Raw genomic sequence first — 17,115 nt, 5'->3', positions numbered from 1 at the left:
AGCGTGTGTGTGTTTGTGTGTGATTGTAGAGAGTACAGAGGCCCAGATGACGTGGCGGCGGCCTGTCTAAATTTGGCTCAGCGGGGGGAAAAATACAGCAGACAGACTGAAAGTTGTTTTTCACCGTTCTCCCTTTTCTCCTTTTTTATTTTAAAGCAAAATCAGGACATCAAACCTAAACACCCCACATTACCCCACCTGCTTTGGTTTCTCTTGATCACAACTACTATGCCAGATTGTCTCCATCCTTAGCAAGACACGTCAAAACAGACACATAAATGACATTCGTTTTTAAAAAAGTGGGGGTGGGTGCGTGTGCCGCGACTCAAACCCTTGAGGCAGGCCGTGTCCTACCTTTCTTTCCTTCTACTTAAAGCAATTACAGGCCTGTGCCCACAACTATAATGACAGTATGATGCGATGGCAGCAGGGTATCAATAAAAGCCACCCATGACAGATTAACAGTGCTGTGCAAATCCTGAACTGTAATTAACAACGAGATGGCTGGAAGATAAAGTGGCCTGCTGAGTGATGTCAAATGCAAAGACGCATTTTGAGCTTCTACTTTGAAAAGACTGCAATCAACTACTGTTTAATTGCACATCTTTTTATTTAGTTCTGCATCTTATTTTTGAGTGGGCGGGGGTAATTATTATTTTGTCTCCAATGTAGTCAACCACCCCATTGCTGTCATTGCACACAACCCTGCGGAGTCACTACTGTGACATGAAAGAAGAAAAAATGCGTTGCCTCACTAAGATTTGCATTCCCTTGCAACTTTGTTTTTTGTCAGTGAACCGTATGAATGCTTTTGGGTGTCTTTATTGATCGTGCCATATTATGTTGAATGATTATCATCCAGGCATGTTTAACTTTTAAAGAAACGCATTGAACTTCTTTGTTATTGTCATATAGCCAACGTTGAAAAAATCCGGAGTTCACTGGAGTGTAGTACAACCACACTAATATTCGCTGGTAGTTGCTCTGCTGGTTGACACAGATAGCCCTTTCATCATTTTCAATTATTTTACTCACACAGCATAGCTTCATTTGAACTACAGTAAAGTCTCGTTATATCGATCCCGGATATATCGATAGTCCCGGTTATATCGATACTATTTCTATGCACGCACGGAGAAAATTACATGCAAACAGGGTCGGATATATATCGATAGTCCCGGTAAAATCGATATTTTTCGGACTCCCTTGAATATCGATATAACGAGACTTTACTGTATTTGTCTGCAGTACAATTTTTAAAAGATTTTTTGTCAAACATTTGATTAAAACTTTAATGAAACTATCACATCCGTATACAAAAAAAAAACCCTGGCGACGAGTTAGCTTTTTTCCTCGTTTCATTAAAGTCGACCATTGTGTTATTTGTACCATTTTGCATGACATTAACTTTGAATACCCCATATTAATCTTAGTTTTGTATAATTGTGTGTATGTGGGTTTTTTCATGATTACAATATGACTTAAAAAACCCAAGCTAAGCCATCCGCTTTGCTTTCTTTCTAATGAAACTCGCTGCTTGCTGTCAACTACGGTCTCCATTTACTGGCCTCTTGAGGATTGTTATTTTTAGAATCAACTCGATGTGTCCCTAAGTCGGTGTGTTTGTACGCCCACTTTGGTGAGAGTGAAATGGCTCTTATCCACAAGTCACACTCCCTTCCCTTTTCGGTAGCAGCCCGCCTCCCAACTTCCCACACACATCGGCCGCTACACCCAGGCCGGCCCCGCCTTCTGCTCTTCTTACCCGGCGACTGAGTGGTTCAGTCGGCGCGCTTCGTGATGGAGCTCCATCCCGCAGCAGGTCTGCACGCATACCAGCGGACCCCGCTTGATCTGCCCTAAAAGCAGCCGCTCCGCCACAAGGACTTTCATTCATCTTTCAACTTGTGCTTTTCCCCCCTCTTACTCTCCATGTTTTCGTGTTTGTTCGAGGGGGCACGACTAGCTTTGGTTTTACAACATAAATCAGTACTTTTCCCTGCTTGTTTAGCGACGTTTTGTTTATTTGTAGCGAGGACAATAAGAGCTTTTTGAGATAGTTTTTAGGAGGGAGGAATAAGAGCCTTTTGGAGAGGAACACCATTTTCATTTAGGTCGTTAAACACACCGCCGGTAGGTTCATCGAGTCAGCTATGTGGCCCCTTTGGCCCCGCTGATGTGCTTATCTGAGGTGAAGGGACGTCACGACGCGAGCTGCCAGGTGAGGTGAGCTTATCATGGGCTGAGTTCTTTATATTTCCCGAAGGCTGGGCACTGGGGGACAGCACGCGTATTTTTTTAATCGAATTAGGCGACATAATCTTTATAACAAGTATTCAGTTGCAAATTGTCGGGGACTTTGTGGTAGCCTATATTAATTTGCTCGAGTCAACGTTACTTATTTAAACACTGGAGTTTGGTCATTAGTCGTTCAACAGCTATTATACTTTTTTCAATGACAGCTGTAACATTTGTAGTTTCATAGTTAACTAACCGTGTGTAATTGTCCTTTTGAGATGTGTCATTGAGTCGAGCTTGACGTAAATCAGCGTTCTTTTTAAATGTGCTTTTTGGGAGAAGTGTTTGTTTATCGTGGTAGCTTTAACTCTGACGCACGCGTTCACGACCAGGTCCGAGTGTTGCCTTTTCGTTGTAGTTTCCCTTCCCTTGTGGAGATTTTTTTCATCCCACAGTCTCACCCCTTCCCCCTCCTTGGGCGTTGAGGGACTCTATCCAAGCCTCTATTCGGACAATGTGGCTGTCTCGTTTGGCTCTGTTGCTCCTTCTCCGACTGTCCTTCGCGCTGGTCAAGGGCATTAACACTTGCGCCTTCATCAACCTGGACGAGCAGAAGTCGCGGCGAATCGAAGCGGTGCGCGGGCAGATTCTCAGCAAGCTACGCATCCAGAGCCCACCGGAAGACTACGACGAGGCAGTGACGGCCGCGGCGGCGGCGGCCGGCGGCGCGGTCCCCGCGGAGGTCATGTTGCTGTACAACAGCACTCGGGAGCTGCTGAGGGAGAGAGCGGGTCTCGGCGACTCGACGTGCGAGCGGGAAAGCAGCGAGGAGGACTACTACGCAAAAGAAGTGCAGAGGATTGACATGCTGCCCCAGCGCACCCAAACGAGTGAGTCCACTTGTTCAAATCATGTATTGTTGTTGTCTTTCTATGCCAGCGACTTATAAGCAAATGCACTTAAGCAAACGGTTCACTTCACCTGCTTAACCGCTTATGTCCAAACTCAGAAAACAGGTGATCCGTGACGTTGACGGAGACCAGCCTGTGGGCACTTTGGCATCACTTTCAGTCTACAACAGGGGGTGGTCTTGCATAAAACGTCTGCCTCAACGGGTGGTTGAAAATTGGTGGTCATTCATTTTCATTCTTTTGAACTAATGACTCAGTAACCTGCAGTACCATTACTTTTTCGTTTTTAAGGTAAAACATATACAGTGGACCACTGCTATTCATGTGAGACGGGGACTGAATGATACCTAATGTTATAAACCTCTGGAAAATTGACATTCTTTCATAATTGCCCGGGAGGAAAAAACATGAAAATGAGAGTGACTACACAAATTAAAAACATATATTGAAAAGGCTGAACTGTGATTATGTAGGTCCATTATGGATGTATTATTAATATTGTCTGTCTATATGTTTTGCGCCACCTTATATGCTCAAATATCATTTTCTTAAAGAATCATTACTCCGGCGACATAAATTATAATTACATTAACCCATCTAAAGTGTTTTGCATTGAGATAGATTCCTTTCATAATTAATGAATTTTGATGAAAAGCATATGTCATCACTGTTACGACGCTCGAGTGCAAGGAGGCAGAACTCGAGCGACGGAATCTTGGCGATAGGGAAGGACCCGAAATACACGGCGTGACAGGCTTGGATGGATCAAGAGTCTTTACTGGAACATGCATCAAAGAATAACAAACAGGGAAGAGTGGAGGAAGATAACTAAATGACAGCAGACCTGGCAACACGGAAGTGGAAACGGCAATGACCAAAAATACTCCGACGGAGACGGTAGTGAGCGACAGACAGATATAGGCAGAAGGCACAATCAGTGAATGACAATCAGCTGTGGGAACCCAGGTGAATGATGATTGGAGGGGCCGTCTCCCAAGATTGGCGGAGGAGGTGACAGGAGGGGCGGGGCGCGCCCCGGATGGCAACGAGATGTGACAGTGCCCCCCCCTCAAGGGACGCCTCTCGGCGGCCCACCAGGTTTGGATGGGTGAGCCGCATGGAACGCCCGGGTGAGGGATGGGTCGAGGATCCAGGAACGTGGGACCCATTGACGTTCCTCAGGTCCATAGCCCTCCCAGTCGACCAGGTACTGCACTCCTCTGCCCCTGCGCCTGGAGTCCAGTATCTCCCGCACGGTGAAGACTGGTCCGTCGTCCAATATCCGGGGGGGAGGTGGGGGGGCGGGCGTGGGGGCTAAGGGGCTGGTCTCCACTGACTTGAGGAGGGAAACATGAAAAACGGGGTGGATCCGCATGGTGGGTGGGAGCCGGAGCCTCACCAAGACCGGGCTGAGGATGGCCTCGATGGGGAAGGGACCCGTGAAGCGTGGGCCCAGCTTGGCCGAGGACCCTGCCAGCCGAAGGTCCTTCGTGGATAGCCAGACCTCCTGCCCGACCTGGTAGCTGGGTGCTTGCCGCCGATGGCGGTCTGCCACCCGCCGGTTCCGGGATGCGGTGCGTGACAGGGCGTCCCTGGTCTCCTTCCAGGCTCTGTGGGCCCGTCTGAGGTGATGATCGATAGACGGGACCTCCACCTGGCCTTCCTGTGTGGGAAACAAGGGCGGCTGATAGCCACAGGCGGACATGAATGGGGACCGACCTGTGGCTGCGGAGACCAGGGAGTTGTGGGCGTACTCCACCCAGGGTAGGTGCAGGGCCCACGACGCCGGGTTGTGGAGGCACACGCACCGGAGGGCCGCCTCCAGGTCCTGGTTCTTCCTCTCCGTCTGTCCGTTGGTCTGGGGGTGGTAACCAGACGACAGGCTCGCCGATGCCCCTAGGGACCGACAGAAACGCTTCCATACCTTGGACACGAACTGCGGTCCCCGGTCCGACACGATGTTCGTCGGAATCCCGTGGAGACGGACGACATGGTTAACCAGGAGTTGAGCCGTCTCGGTGGCGGACGGCAACCTGGTTAACGGAACGAAGTGGGCCGACTTACGGTGAGGACGACCGTCTTGCCACGGGAGGGGGGAAGGCCTGTCACAAAGTCGACGGAGATGTGGGACCAGGGTCTGGACGGAACCGGTAGGGGCTGGAGGAGTCCGGCCGGGGGCTGGTGGGAGGCCTTTCCACGGGCGCAGGTCGGGCAGGCCTTCACGAAGAGGGTGATGTCCCTCCTAAACCCCGGCCACCAGAACCGTTGGGCGATGAGTTGGATCGTCCTGTTGAGCCCCGCGTGGCAGGCTATCTTAGATGTGTGCCCCCAGATAAGCACCTCAGTGCGTAGAGGGGGGGGGGGACGAACAGGCGATCCTTGGGACAGCCCCTGGGGATGCCCTCTCGCACGTTCACGCGACGGCGCATGGCTCTGCGTGGACGTCGAACTGCCAGGCGCAGAATGGCACCCCGTACGGCCGTATGGGACCAGGTCTCGGCCGGACGCCGACGTGGGCGTGAACTGCCCGGCTCCGGGGGAACGAGACCAGTCCAGAGCCGCTCCGGGATCCAGCGGTGAGTGGGGTCTCGGACTGACATTGACGCGGACGTTGCACGGCTCGTCGTGGATGAGACTCAATTCGTCATGCACGACGACAGCGTGGCTGGACGTGGGCGTGCAATGCCAGTCACCCAGGGTCACCCTGGACGGCCACCTGGAAGGAGGTCTCGGCCGGACGTTTACGTGGACGTTGCGGCTCGTCGAGTGACGCGATTCAAACGCGACGAGGCTTGCGCTAACGTGGACGTAGCATTGCCAGGCACAGGGTGGAAATGAGACGGGTCCGATGTAGACGGTGAAGGGGTGTTTAGCTCCCTCAAGCCAGTGTCTCCATTCCTGCAGGGCCAGGACGACCGCCAGCAGTTCCCGATTGCCGACGTCATAATTGGCTTCGGCAGGGCTGAGCCGGCGGGAGAAGAAGGCGCATGGGCGTAGCTTCTGGTCGGTGGGAGAGCGCTGGGAAAGGACGGCCCCTACTCCGGACTCGGATGCGTGAACCTCGACCGTGAACGGGAGCTCCGGGTCGGGATGACGCAGAACAGGGGGGTTGGTGAAGGCAAGACGGAGGCGGTTGAAAGCCCCCTCAGCATCGGGAGTCCACCTGAAAGGGAGCTTGGTGGACGTGAGGTTAGTGAGGGGGAGTGCCTTCTGACTATACCCGCGAATGAGCGGCGGTAGAAGTTGGCAAACCCCAAAAACCGCTGAAGCTGCTTGCGCGTCTTTGGGATCGGCCATTCCACCACCGCTTTGGTTTTGGCGGGGTCGGCCCTGAGCTGCCCCTGCTCCACAACAAACCCCAGGAACGACAGAGAGCGGACATGGAAGTCACACTTCTCTGCCTTCACATAGAGCCGGTTTTGCAGGAGCCGCGCCAGGACCCGTCGGACGTGTTGCCGGTGTTCTTCTGCAGAGCGAGAAAAAATAAGAATGTCATCAAGGTAAACAAAAACAAAAACATTGAGGAAGTCCCTGAGCACATCATTTATCAAATTCTGGAATACGGCAGGCGCGTTCGTGAGCCCGAACGGCATCACCAGGTATTCAAAGTGCCCTAAAGGTGTCTTGAAGGCTGTTTTCCATTCATCCCCCTCACGGATGCGGACCAAATGGTAGGCGCTACGAAGGTCTAATTTTGAAAAAATGGTGGCGGACTGAAGGGGCGCGAAGGCCGAATCCATGAGGGGGAGAGGGTATTTGTTGCGGATGGTGATGTCGTTCAGGCCCCGGTAGTCAACGCATGGGCGCAGGGATCCGTGCTTTTTGTCGATAAAGAAAAAACCCTGCGCCCAGCGGGGAACGCGACGGGCGAATGAGTACCGCCGCTAGAGAGGAGTCTATGTAAGTGCTCAGGGCTTCCCGTTCCGGTTGTGAAATGTGGTAAAGTCTGGAGTCCGGTAATGGAGCCCCTGGCTGCAAGTCAATAGCACAGTCATACGGTCGGTGGGGCGGCAGGGATTGGGCGTTGTCTTTGCTAAACACCTCCCGCAGGTCGTGGTAGCACTGTGGCACGCCTTTGAGGCAGATGGCCTCGGGCGGGCCACCGCGGGAGGGGTTACGCCCTGCCGTAGCCGACCGCAGGCAGTTTGCGTAGCAGTAGGGGCTCCAGCCCTGAATGGTGGGGCCCTCCCAAGAAATGGATGGGTCATGGGCCTTGAGCCAGGGGAGACCCAAGACCAATGGCGCGTTCCGGGAGGGCATAACAAAAAATTGGCGGTGCTCCACATGGTTGCCTGCCACTCGGAGCTTAAGTGGGGCCGTGAGGTGGGTGACCCGGGCTAATAATCGGCCATCCAGGTCGACGATCTCCTTAGGGGGAAGGAGATCTATAAGTTGGCAGCCCAAAAGGTCGGCCAAGTGGGGGTCGATGATGCACCCGTCGGCCCCCGAGTCCACTAGTGCCCGCACTCTTTGGGAGCTGGAGGGGCCAAATAGTTCACTTTCCAGCTCCAACCGTGTGACTCGTGTTGTGGACTTATCCCCCAACGGACGCCGTTTCGGCGGGGACTTACATTGGCCGTGGGTCCTAGGCTGGGGGCCTCGGGTGCGACGAGCCCTCGGGTTGGCGCGGTCGTCTCCCCCCCCTATCACCATAGGTTCAAGGAGTCCCTCCTGGGGCTGCGCGCGGTCGCTGCCGGGTGTGGTCGACCGAGGTCGGCTTCGGGGTACCTCGGGCCGTCGGTCGCTCAGCTCCTTTCGCCGCTCTCGGAGACGATGATCCAAGCCGATGACAATCTCGACGAGGTCGTCGAAGGTGGTGCCGGCGTCGCGGGTAGCCAACTCGTCCTTTAGGTCGGAATTCAAGCCGCGACGAAACACCCCCCTCAACGCTCGGTCGCCGTAGCCGCTGCCAGCGGCCTGGATCCGGAAAGCGACGGAGTATTCTGTGGCCGAACGGGCCCCTTGGACGCAGTCGAGGATTCTCCCTTCCGCCTCGACCTCCGTCACTGGATGGTGAAACACCCGGCGTATCTCGGCCACGAAGTCCTGATACGAGGCGCACAGCTCCGGTCGGGACTCTCGTACCGCCAGCACCCATGTTTCGGCTTCACCCGCGAGCAGGCTGGTGATGAAGGCTACCTTAGCCTCATCGCTAACGTAGGCGTCAGGATGTTGTTCAAACACGAGCGCACACTGCATGAGGAATTGAGCGCAGCGCTCGGTTTCGCCTGCGTAGCGTGAGGGTTGGGGTAGCGGGGGAGTGCGCCTGCCCACGGGCGGGGAGGAAGGAACAGTGAGGGTGGCGATGCATGTTTCCATCTCCTTGAGGCGTTGAGCCAGCGAGGAAGTGGCGTAGCGCATTTCCTCAATCGACTGGGCCAGCTGGCTCGAACGCTCCGCCTCTTGCACAAGGGCGGCAAAGTACCTGTCATCGCCGGCGGGGTCCATGGGTGGTCGGAGTATTGTGTTACGACGCTCGAGTGCAAGGAGGCAGAACTCGAGCGACGGAATCTTGGCGATAGGGAAGGACCCGAAATACACGGCGTGACAGGCTTGGATGGATCAAGAGTCTTTACTGGAACATGCATCAAAGAATAACAAACAGGGAAGAGTGGAGGAAGATAACTAAATGACAGCAGACCTGGCAACACGGAAGTGGAAACGGCAATGACCAAAAATACTCCGACGGAGACGGTAGTGAGCGACAGACAGATATAGGCAGAAGGCACAATCAGTGAATGACAATCAGCTGTGGGAACCCAGGTGAATGATGATTGGAGGGGCCGTCTCCCAAGATTGGCGGAGGAGGTGACAGGAGGGGCGGGGCGCGCCCCGGATGGCAACGAGATGTGACAATCACCAGCAATAAACAGGGATTACCAACCCTTTTTAAACTATAAATTGTATAAAGATACCAGTACTAATCGTGTTAAAGATGTTTGAATTATCGTAACTGAATAGGAAAGACATGCATGTCAATATGTAACCCTTTATTTCTATAAAGCTCTGTTAGCGTTTCCATATTCAAATGATACATTCTGCAAATAGTAGAAAAACTTTGATTTGGTGACTGACCCTCGAACTCAACTTGCCGCAACAAAATGTGTGCCCTTGCATTATTAATCTATCAGCAACATTTTTTAAGGGCCGCATCGAGGAAATGAGCGAGCGGAAAGGATAGACTGTGAATAAAAATGTCGTCACAACATTAAGGGTGATTTTAAGTCAACACATGGGCAGGCTGTGATTATAAAAATCCAATCAACTTTTCCTGTCTTCTTACTAGTTTGCCGTTTGCTGAATTTTGATTGCTCCCAACAATGTGTGCTGTGGCATTGTGACATTGAACTCTGCATGCATGCCAGTCCCCCACCTCAGCGTTGGGTCCATGCCAGCTTTCATTACCGTGGCGACAAGCTTGTGGGTGGATATTTATTGAGCCTTGAGACTGAAAAAATGGCAATATTGGCACTTTCCACCAAGCTGCGGAGTCAAACTAGTCAGTTAGTGCAGTAGCAGTAACTATTTGGACTCTACCAATTGAACATGAAGGAGTTTTCTTCATAAGGTGTTTCCTTTCAATCGAAACTAAAGATAATCTTCACATCTAGTTAATCTTGACCATTATAGGTTCTGAACCTTTTCAGAGGTATTGAACCCAAACAATTAAAATGCATAATCAAACTAAAAATGTATAAACAAATTTAAGAGACAGGTATTTATGTTGGATTTTATTGGATTAGCCTTTATTAGTCTTGCAGTGGAGAAATTTACATTTCACAGCCTCTAAAGATGGAGGACACTGATTTGCTGTGGCGACCCCTTGAAGGGAAAAGCCGAAAGGAAAAGAAGAAGAAAGTGATGAAAGGAAGGTAGAAATAGAAAAACAAAATACAGGAGCCGCTGTAAAGGCAGCCACCATTGCGGCGGCATTTTGAAGTAAAAAATAATAATATATACTAACCAATATATAATATATATATAACCAAAACGAACAGATGTCAAAACCAAATCTCCCAGAGACATGACCAACAGATACGATATACATCGAACAATGTATAATTTAGCAACATATCATTTCATTCTATCTACGGTAAAGATAAAAGCAGAAAAAAACACTCCTGGCATAGAACAGAAGCTGCATTTATGCCTACGATATTGAAACTGAAACTGTATTTTGTGCCCGACTTTTGACTGAGGCACACGTGTGGCATCAAAGCTGAAAAGTAATTGACTGCGTGCGTGTCTGCTTTCTTCAGACATCACGTCAACGTTCGACGTGCGACTGAAATCTTATGAAATGTCAAGCTACGAATGAAAGAAACACGCACACTGGCATGCTGGTTACGTAATACTGGCAATGCATCCAGAGTTGCCAAAGCTGCACAAGGCATCGACTTACTGTTCAAACCTTTCATTTTGATTTTCGTCACCATTCATTATCACCCCCCATCCAGACGCGGTGCAGCCGTTGCCACTGGACCCGCATTACAGGAAGGTCCTGTTTGACGTGAGCAGCGTGGATCTAACCAACAGCACGCTGGTCAAGGCTGAGTTCAGGATCTTCCGAGCGCCCAACCCGCAAGCCCGGTCCTCGGAGCAGAGAGTGGAGATCTATCAGGTTAGGACAGTCCTCTAACTTATGATTGTAAGATCCAAACAGACATTTTTAACACACTTTTTAATGCTCTTTTTTTAAAAGGGGACCCACATATGTCGTAAAAGAATGAGACTATGTTTATACTATGTCATTTTGTCTAAAAGTGGATGTGCATATGTCAACACTCAGCTGTGTGGAATACCTTAATGAGCTGCAAGGAAATATTTCACACCTCTGGCAGAATTCTCAGGGAAGCGAGTCGCTTTCATTTGAATATTTTTTTTGTAAATTTATGGGCATAGAAGTTTCGCATGTGTTATTTTGGTTATTTCCTTTGCCACAGTGGAAAGAAACGAGCACTCAAAGGGAACGCAGACCTTTGCCAAGTAAAAACACTTTACTCGGAGAGTCCAGGAGATCCAACCCACATTTGATGCTTTCTTCCTAACCCTTTCACACTAAGGCTTGTGGAAATGCATTTTTTTACACTACTGCACATTTTATAAACTCAATGACTCATAGAAAATAAGAAAACTAAACTGTTACAGGTTTACATTTTCCTTTTAAATATTGGCTATCTTGACAAAACTCTTCACTGCCCTGCGATTGGCCGACAAACAGTTCAGGGTGTCCCCCGCCGACTGCCCAAAGACAGCTAGAGTAGGCTCCAGCACGCCAGCTACCCTCGTGGGAATAATCCAATAATTACGAAGTAGACGACCGGGTGTATTTCAATCCGTCACTCCAAGGAGCACAATGTCAATGTCGGTGTCTGTGTTGGTACAGCTGCTGAAGCCAGACGAGGAGAGCACGTCCACGCAGCGCTACATCGATTCTCGCACTGTTCTGCCGCGGGCGAGGGGTGCCTGGATCTCCGTGGACGTCACCGAAACCGTCAAAGACTGGGTGTCGGAGCCAGGTCAGCGTCATTTCGACTCTCAGCTTGGAAAACTCACGTCAAATTGTTCTGACGGACGACCTTTCCTTCTCTCCCGGTGGCAGAAAACAATCTGGGCTTGAGACTGGGCGTTCACTGTCCATGCTGCACCTTCGTCCCTGCTACCAACAATATTGTGCCCAACAAGAGCGAGGAACTGGAGGCTCTCTTTGCAGGTTAGCGACTGATTTATGCACTATAATCTGCCACGACAAACACAATAAGATTTTGATTGACACAATCTGGTGTTATGTCACAATGTATTGAGGTTGGTAATTTTGAGGTTTGGGATTTGTCGCTTGAATTCCAGACTTCCTGTGTGTAGTTTAAATGCATTGCCAAGGTTTGGGGAGGTTTTCTTCCTCCTCTGCTATGAAAACATGCAGGCTCGGTTTATTGATGAAAATAAATGGGTTATGGTAGTGTTTGAAATAACGTCTGCCAGGAGGCCCGGGGCGTACAACTTTTACGTCGGGCGTACAACTTTCAAAACGTCTCGGCCCGGGTGGCCGACAACTTCTTCAAGAAAAAAAGGGATTTTTTTTTCAAATCAAACATTTGTTTTATTCAATAAAGCAAAAGCTACAATCAAACCGCTACAAGCTACGTAGACTCCTCTTTCTAAGCGCCTTTCAAAACTCTCAAGTACACTTTACAGTCACGGTATAGTCCGAAGCACGAAACAGGCTTCTGTTGGTAATTTGCATACAATTGCCAAATGAACGTTCGAAAGAGGAGTCCACGTGGCTTTTAGCAGACAACGCAAACATTGCATTGTGCACCATGACGACAAACAACAACTGGAGAAAAATCTTCAGCAAGGGATATTTACCATAAATTAAGCAAGGGAGCATTTGTGGTAAATACTTCCTGATCTTAAAAAATCCTTTATACTTTGCAACAATGTTTTGGGTTTTTTTTGCGATTAGTCGTCTTATTGTGTTTCAAGTTGTGAAAAATGGGGCAGGCAACTTTATGACCGGGCAGGCAACTTTTCAGAGTTGTCTGCCCGGGTGTCCGCTAACTTTTTGTCATGAGTTTCAGACACTGGTTATGGTTAAAGTCCACATCATTCAATTGGACTCTATTTCTAAATATTGTGACTTTGTGCATTTAAAGAACAACCGACGTCTCCGGACAAGTTGTGTCCATAATATGTAAAATGGCTTCAAATGACTTCTACTGGTCGTATTTTAATAAGATTCCACCGCATATAGCTATATTTTACGTTTTAAGACTCGCGCTGAACATTCAGGAAGTCTTGTTTTTGAGTTGGTGACGAGTCCGTACGTGACGTCAGTAAAGGACCGCCTCCTGACCGTAAAAGAGACGCATTGTAGCGTCCTTCCATCACGTTAATGTATTTTGCTGTACTGTTTGGTTTGAAATCCTTGTGTGCACCCAAAATTCGCCAGAAGAGGGAGTCCAAGCTCCATGGAAGGAATTTATCAGCCTGTGGAAACGGGCCGATTCATTCCTCACAGGAGCTGGTCGCCATTTTTCTGCCTCTTTTCTGGGACGCTACATTGCAGTCCAAATGCCTCAAAATGACACGGAAGGACTTCTTTAATCAATTTCAAACATGTATGCTTTCCTCTTCAGAACTATTTGAATCATATTCATGACTGGATGTGTAACAAGAAAGCATATTCTCCGAATCTAAAGCCATTGTTTTGATTGTCCAGCAATGCGAGACGTCTTGGCGTGACGTCACGAACTGGGGGCGGGACTTTCTGAAAATGCCCAAATCTCAGCTCAATTTTTTGCAGATTTTGGACACTTTAGGTCATTTTTATTGGTGTTTTACATTTGAATAAAAATATCATACTGCGTGTTTTGGGTATTTTAGTTGCTATAAAACGTTTTTTCTGATGTTAGTTAAAAAAACAAAAAAGTGACGTCGGTTGCCCTTTAAGACTTAACCCTTCCATGCAAAAATAAGAATCTGATAAGCTGTCCATTTCAGTAACTGTTGTTCCTGAAAGGTTTCAAATAAAATCCCATTATGGTGTTCCACAAGGTCGTATATCAAATATTAATCCATCATTTTCCCTTTCACTGAAAATATCAGACATTACTCAAAGTAATGTAACAACCATCCGCGCTGACACTCACACCACAGGGAAATTCAGAACGTTCAATCGGCCTGCCATGCACGTTTTTGGAATGTGGGAGGCAACCGGAGTACCCAGAGAAAACTCATGCAAGCACAGGGAGAACATTCAACGTGCACACAGGGATGCCACAACTGGGATCGAACATGATATCTCTGCACTGCGGGGTTGATGCGCTAACCACTGGATCACCAGGCTGCCCTAATATTACACATTTATTTATATATTTCAGACCTATGAAGTGAAATTTCATTACTTTTAGAGGCAACACCTGACCCGCTCTTTGGAGGCAATCACTTCACTTTATTTATGACTGCGTCATATAACTTAAAAATTTATCAAACACAGCTGTCAGGATGATGCAGCACTCTTGCACACTGCTGCAAGCTCAACACCCGATAATAAATAGGTCAGTTAATGAATGCCTCTCTGACAACATCAATCCGCAGATAGAAATGGAAAGAGCGGTCGTCCTGCTTTGTTTGTACTGTGGATTTTCGAAACAAAAATGTTGGGTTTGTTATGCCTCGGTTTACAATCAAAAATCAGTTCTCGACCAAACTGCACACACCTGAATGCACCACTCGACTCCCCTCGGATTCCTTATCGGTCACTTCCTTATGCCACGTCTCTTTGTGACCAATACATTATCCTTATGTAGTGTTCCATTGTGAGCAGGCGTGTTTGTATTGTTCAATTAAAAACATTAATTACATTGATTATAATGGGAACTGTTTCGGTTTTAGACCAAATCGGTTTTCAAACAAGTTTCTGGAACGGATTACGGTTGAAAACCGAGGTTTGACTGTATACTATATGTACCATCAAAGTTGTTCAAGAAAACATAAGGCTCTGAAAATCAGTTAAGTGCTAGCACTACAAGAAAAATGCTAGTCACATAATGACTATGATTCAAGGTCACACCACCCGCTAAATAAAGACCACACTGTTCTCCCACACACACTGCTGATACTATTGAGCAACATGCGACGAGGCCCCAAATGGCCACCCGCTACTCCCAATTTATACTCGCCTCAACGTTTTCCCCCCCCACCGCTTTACGTCAACAAAAATTATTTCTGCTGTAAGAGAGTCTTGTTATGACTTGACTCCCCCCACGTCATTTGCAATTGGCTACGACGTGGCATTGCATGCTAACAGTTGCTAATGGGCCAAATGACACGATGACGACGGTGTTGTCGGTCTTGCACAAACTCATAACGTAAAATATTTGACATGTTTAAGAATCCTCCCACGGCTTGTTTGAAGACATTAATTATGAGGTGAGCTCAACATGAAAACGGATTCTTTTTCACACCGAAGAGACAAAGCAGCACTCAAAATGGCTTGTCTTATTTTTTGGGGGGAGTAGGCGTGGACGACGAGCAGCTGCGCCAGCTCAAGATGCAGAGCCAGGTGAAAGGTCAGGCAGATTTCAGCAGCAAGACACCTCACCTCATCCTCACCCTGCTGCCCAGCGACCGAGTGGACAACCCGGCCAAGAGGAACCGCAAGAAGAGGGCGGCGGCCACAGATGCTGCCACCTGCTCGCGGTATAACTGCATTCGAAGTACAGTTACACAGTGTGCTTATTTTAGCAAAAGAAAACAAACAAAATCCCCCAAAAAGTGGAAAAGACATTTTTGTTGATAAAAATCAAGTCGAAATGAATCTGCTAACAACTATATTTTACATTTTTACACCTAACCCAAATTAACTCATTCACTGCCATTCTCGAATTTGTTCGAATTTTGGTTTTTCTTGCGGGGGTGAACGAAGAGAGTCTAAGGTTTCTAATGCTGTCTTGAATGTTTATGTCGTCCTGAAACTGAATATTCGGTGGGTCCTGCAATTTGAGTGGCAATGACAGAAACCCTAGCACTGGAGTGGACACATTTTTTGCACATTGTCTGGCACTTAATGAGTTAATTTCAGCAACAACAAAAAAGAGTGGAACGTTTTGTCTTTGGTTGTGTAATAGTTGAGCTTCTCGCTACATATACACGTACACACAATACATGATGTCAAAATGGAGTAAGAAGTGAGTGAGTTGGGCCAGTAGTGAGTAAAGACTAAGAATGGTGTCCCAGTGTTTAGACTGCTACGCGTTTGATTTAGTCTGGTTCAGCCTCTCTGGCAGCCTCGCATTGTCATTAGCATTTTCTTTTGTCATTTTCCCATGACCCAACTTTCAAGATCCCTTTTCTGCATGTGTGTGTTAGTGGGTCCGAGTCGGGCTGCTGCCTACGCTCGCTCTACATTGACTTCCGGCGTGACCTCAACTGGAAGTGGATCCATGAACCCAAAGGTTACAAAGCCAACTTCTGCACCGGCAACTGTCCTTACCTCTGGAGCGCCAACAACCACTACAACATGGTGAGCTTCTGCAGTTTATGTTTAGTAACACCGGTCACGCTGGTTTCAAGTGATGGCCACACATAAAGATGACTGTTGGATGTCAGCACCAAATAATCACTTTAGTGTCTGCTCGGTGGGTTAGCGTGTGTCAAATGGACAGACTTGGGTGACGTGCGCTGACGCAATGAAGCCCACATGCATGCTCTGCGGCTGCTGGTTTACCTCAGCCTCGTACAGTAAATGTCTTGTCACCTCATGGCCTCCATAAACATAAAGAAACACAACAACACACCGTGTGGTTCGCAATCATGCAACTAACACAACGTGGCACTGGGAATTCTTCTCCAAAGTACACATCCACAGGACTTTATATAACTAATATAAAAACTAAGCACGTGGGCGGGGAAAATGCGGACAATTTGGCCGTGTTTGTTTTTATTTGTGCGTATGTGTGTGTCAGATCCTGCCACTGTACAACAAGCTGAACCCTGAAGCATCGGCGTCACCTTGCTGCGTCCCCCAGGACCTGGAGCCCCTCACCATCATGTACTTCATCGGGCGCAGCCCCCGTGTGGAGCAGCTCTCTAATATGGTGGTCAAGTCCTGCAAGTGTCGCTAGATACCAACACCCTCCTCGTCCTCCACGCACCGCCATTGCGAACTCTCCATTTGTGTCTGTAAATAAGTTCACATCGCAACACTTCATATGAAAAGTATTCACCACACTTCACCTGGGCTATGTTTTATGTTATACTTTAATCGCATCAAAACTCTCAAAGTGAAGCAGTGAATATTTTCTGGATGCATAAAGTCAACATGCTGTAATAAAATTTGACCGTTCTTCCACATACGTCTCCTGAGCAAATAATTATTTTATGACCACTGTTCCTTGTGAGTGTTTATACCGTAGATGGATAAAAGAAGAAAAAGAAAAAGAGCCGTGTCCAAACGAGGGCC

General features: G+C 48.4%; 1 protein-coding gene across 2 annotated transcripts; it reads left to right on the top strand.

Moving 5' to 3' along the window:
* Positions 1 to 1,690: 1,690 nt before the first annotated feature.
* On the top strand, positions 1,691 to 17,004 carry tgfb5 (transforming growth factor, beta 5). 2 transcript variants are annotated; one of them, XM_088989722.1, is made up of 8 exons: positions 1,691 to 2,221; positions 2,694 to 3,128; positions 10,607 to 10,770; positions 11,536 to 11,668; positions 11,752 to 11,862; positions 15,173 to 15,353; positions 16,023 to 16,176; positions 16,619 to 17,004. In XM_088989722.1, exons 2-8 carry the CDS (start codon positions 2,753 to 2,755, stop codon positions 16,775 to 16,777), a joined length of 1,278 nt encoding a protein of 425 aa, XP_088845848.1. In that variant the 5' UTR covers positions 1,691 to 2,221; positions 2,694 to 2,752; the 3' UTR covers positions 16,778 to 17,004. The 2 variants fall into 2 exon arrangements, with proteins under 2 accessions (XP_088845848.1, XP_088845849.1); XM_088989723.1 differs by having other exon boundaries at positions 1,691 to 2,226.
* Positions 17,005 to 17,115: the final 111 nt, after the last annotated feature.

This window comes from Hippocampus bargibanti, linkage group LG02 (genome assembly GCF_051943395.1).
Source record: "Hippocampus bargibanti isolate YZ-2025 linkage group LG02, ASM5194339v1, whole genome shotgun sequence".
Taxonomy (NCBI): Eukaryota; Metazoa; Chordata; class Actinopteri; order Syngnathiformes; family Syngnathidae; genus Hippocampus; species Hippocampus bargibanti.
Note: the sequence above shows the minus strand (reverse complement) of the source record. Positions and strands in the feature narration are given on the sequence as shown.

Coding starts and splice junctions, on each gene's coding strand:
- tgfb5 (XM_088989722.1), top strand. CDS start 2,753: ATGTGGCTGTCTCGTTTGGCTCTGTTGCTCCTTCTCCGACTGTCCTTC. Junction 3,129..10,606: donor GCCCCAGCGCACCCAAACGA/GTGAGTCCACTT, acceptor CCCCCCATCCAG/ACGCGGTGCAGCCGTTGCCA. Junction 16,177..16,618: donor CCAACAACCACTACAACATG/GTGAGCTTCTGC, acceptor TGTGTGTGTCAG/ATCCTGCCACTGTACAACAA.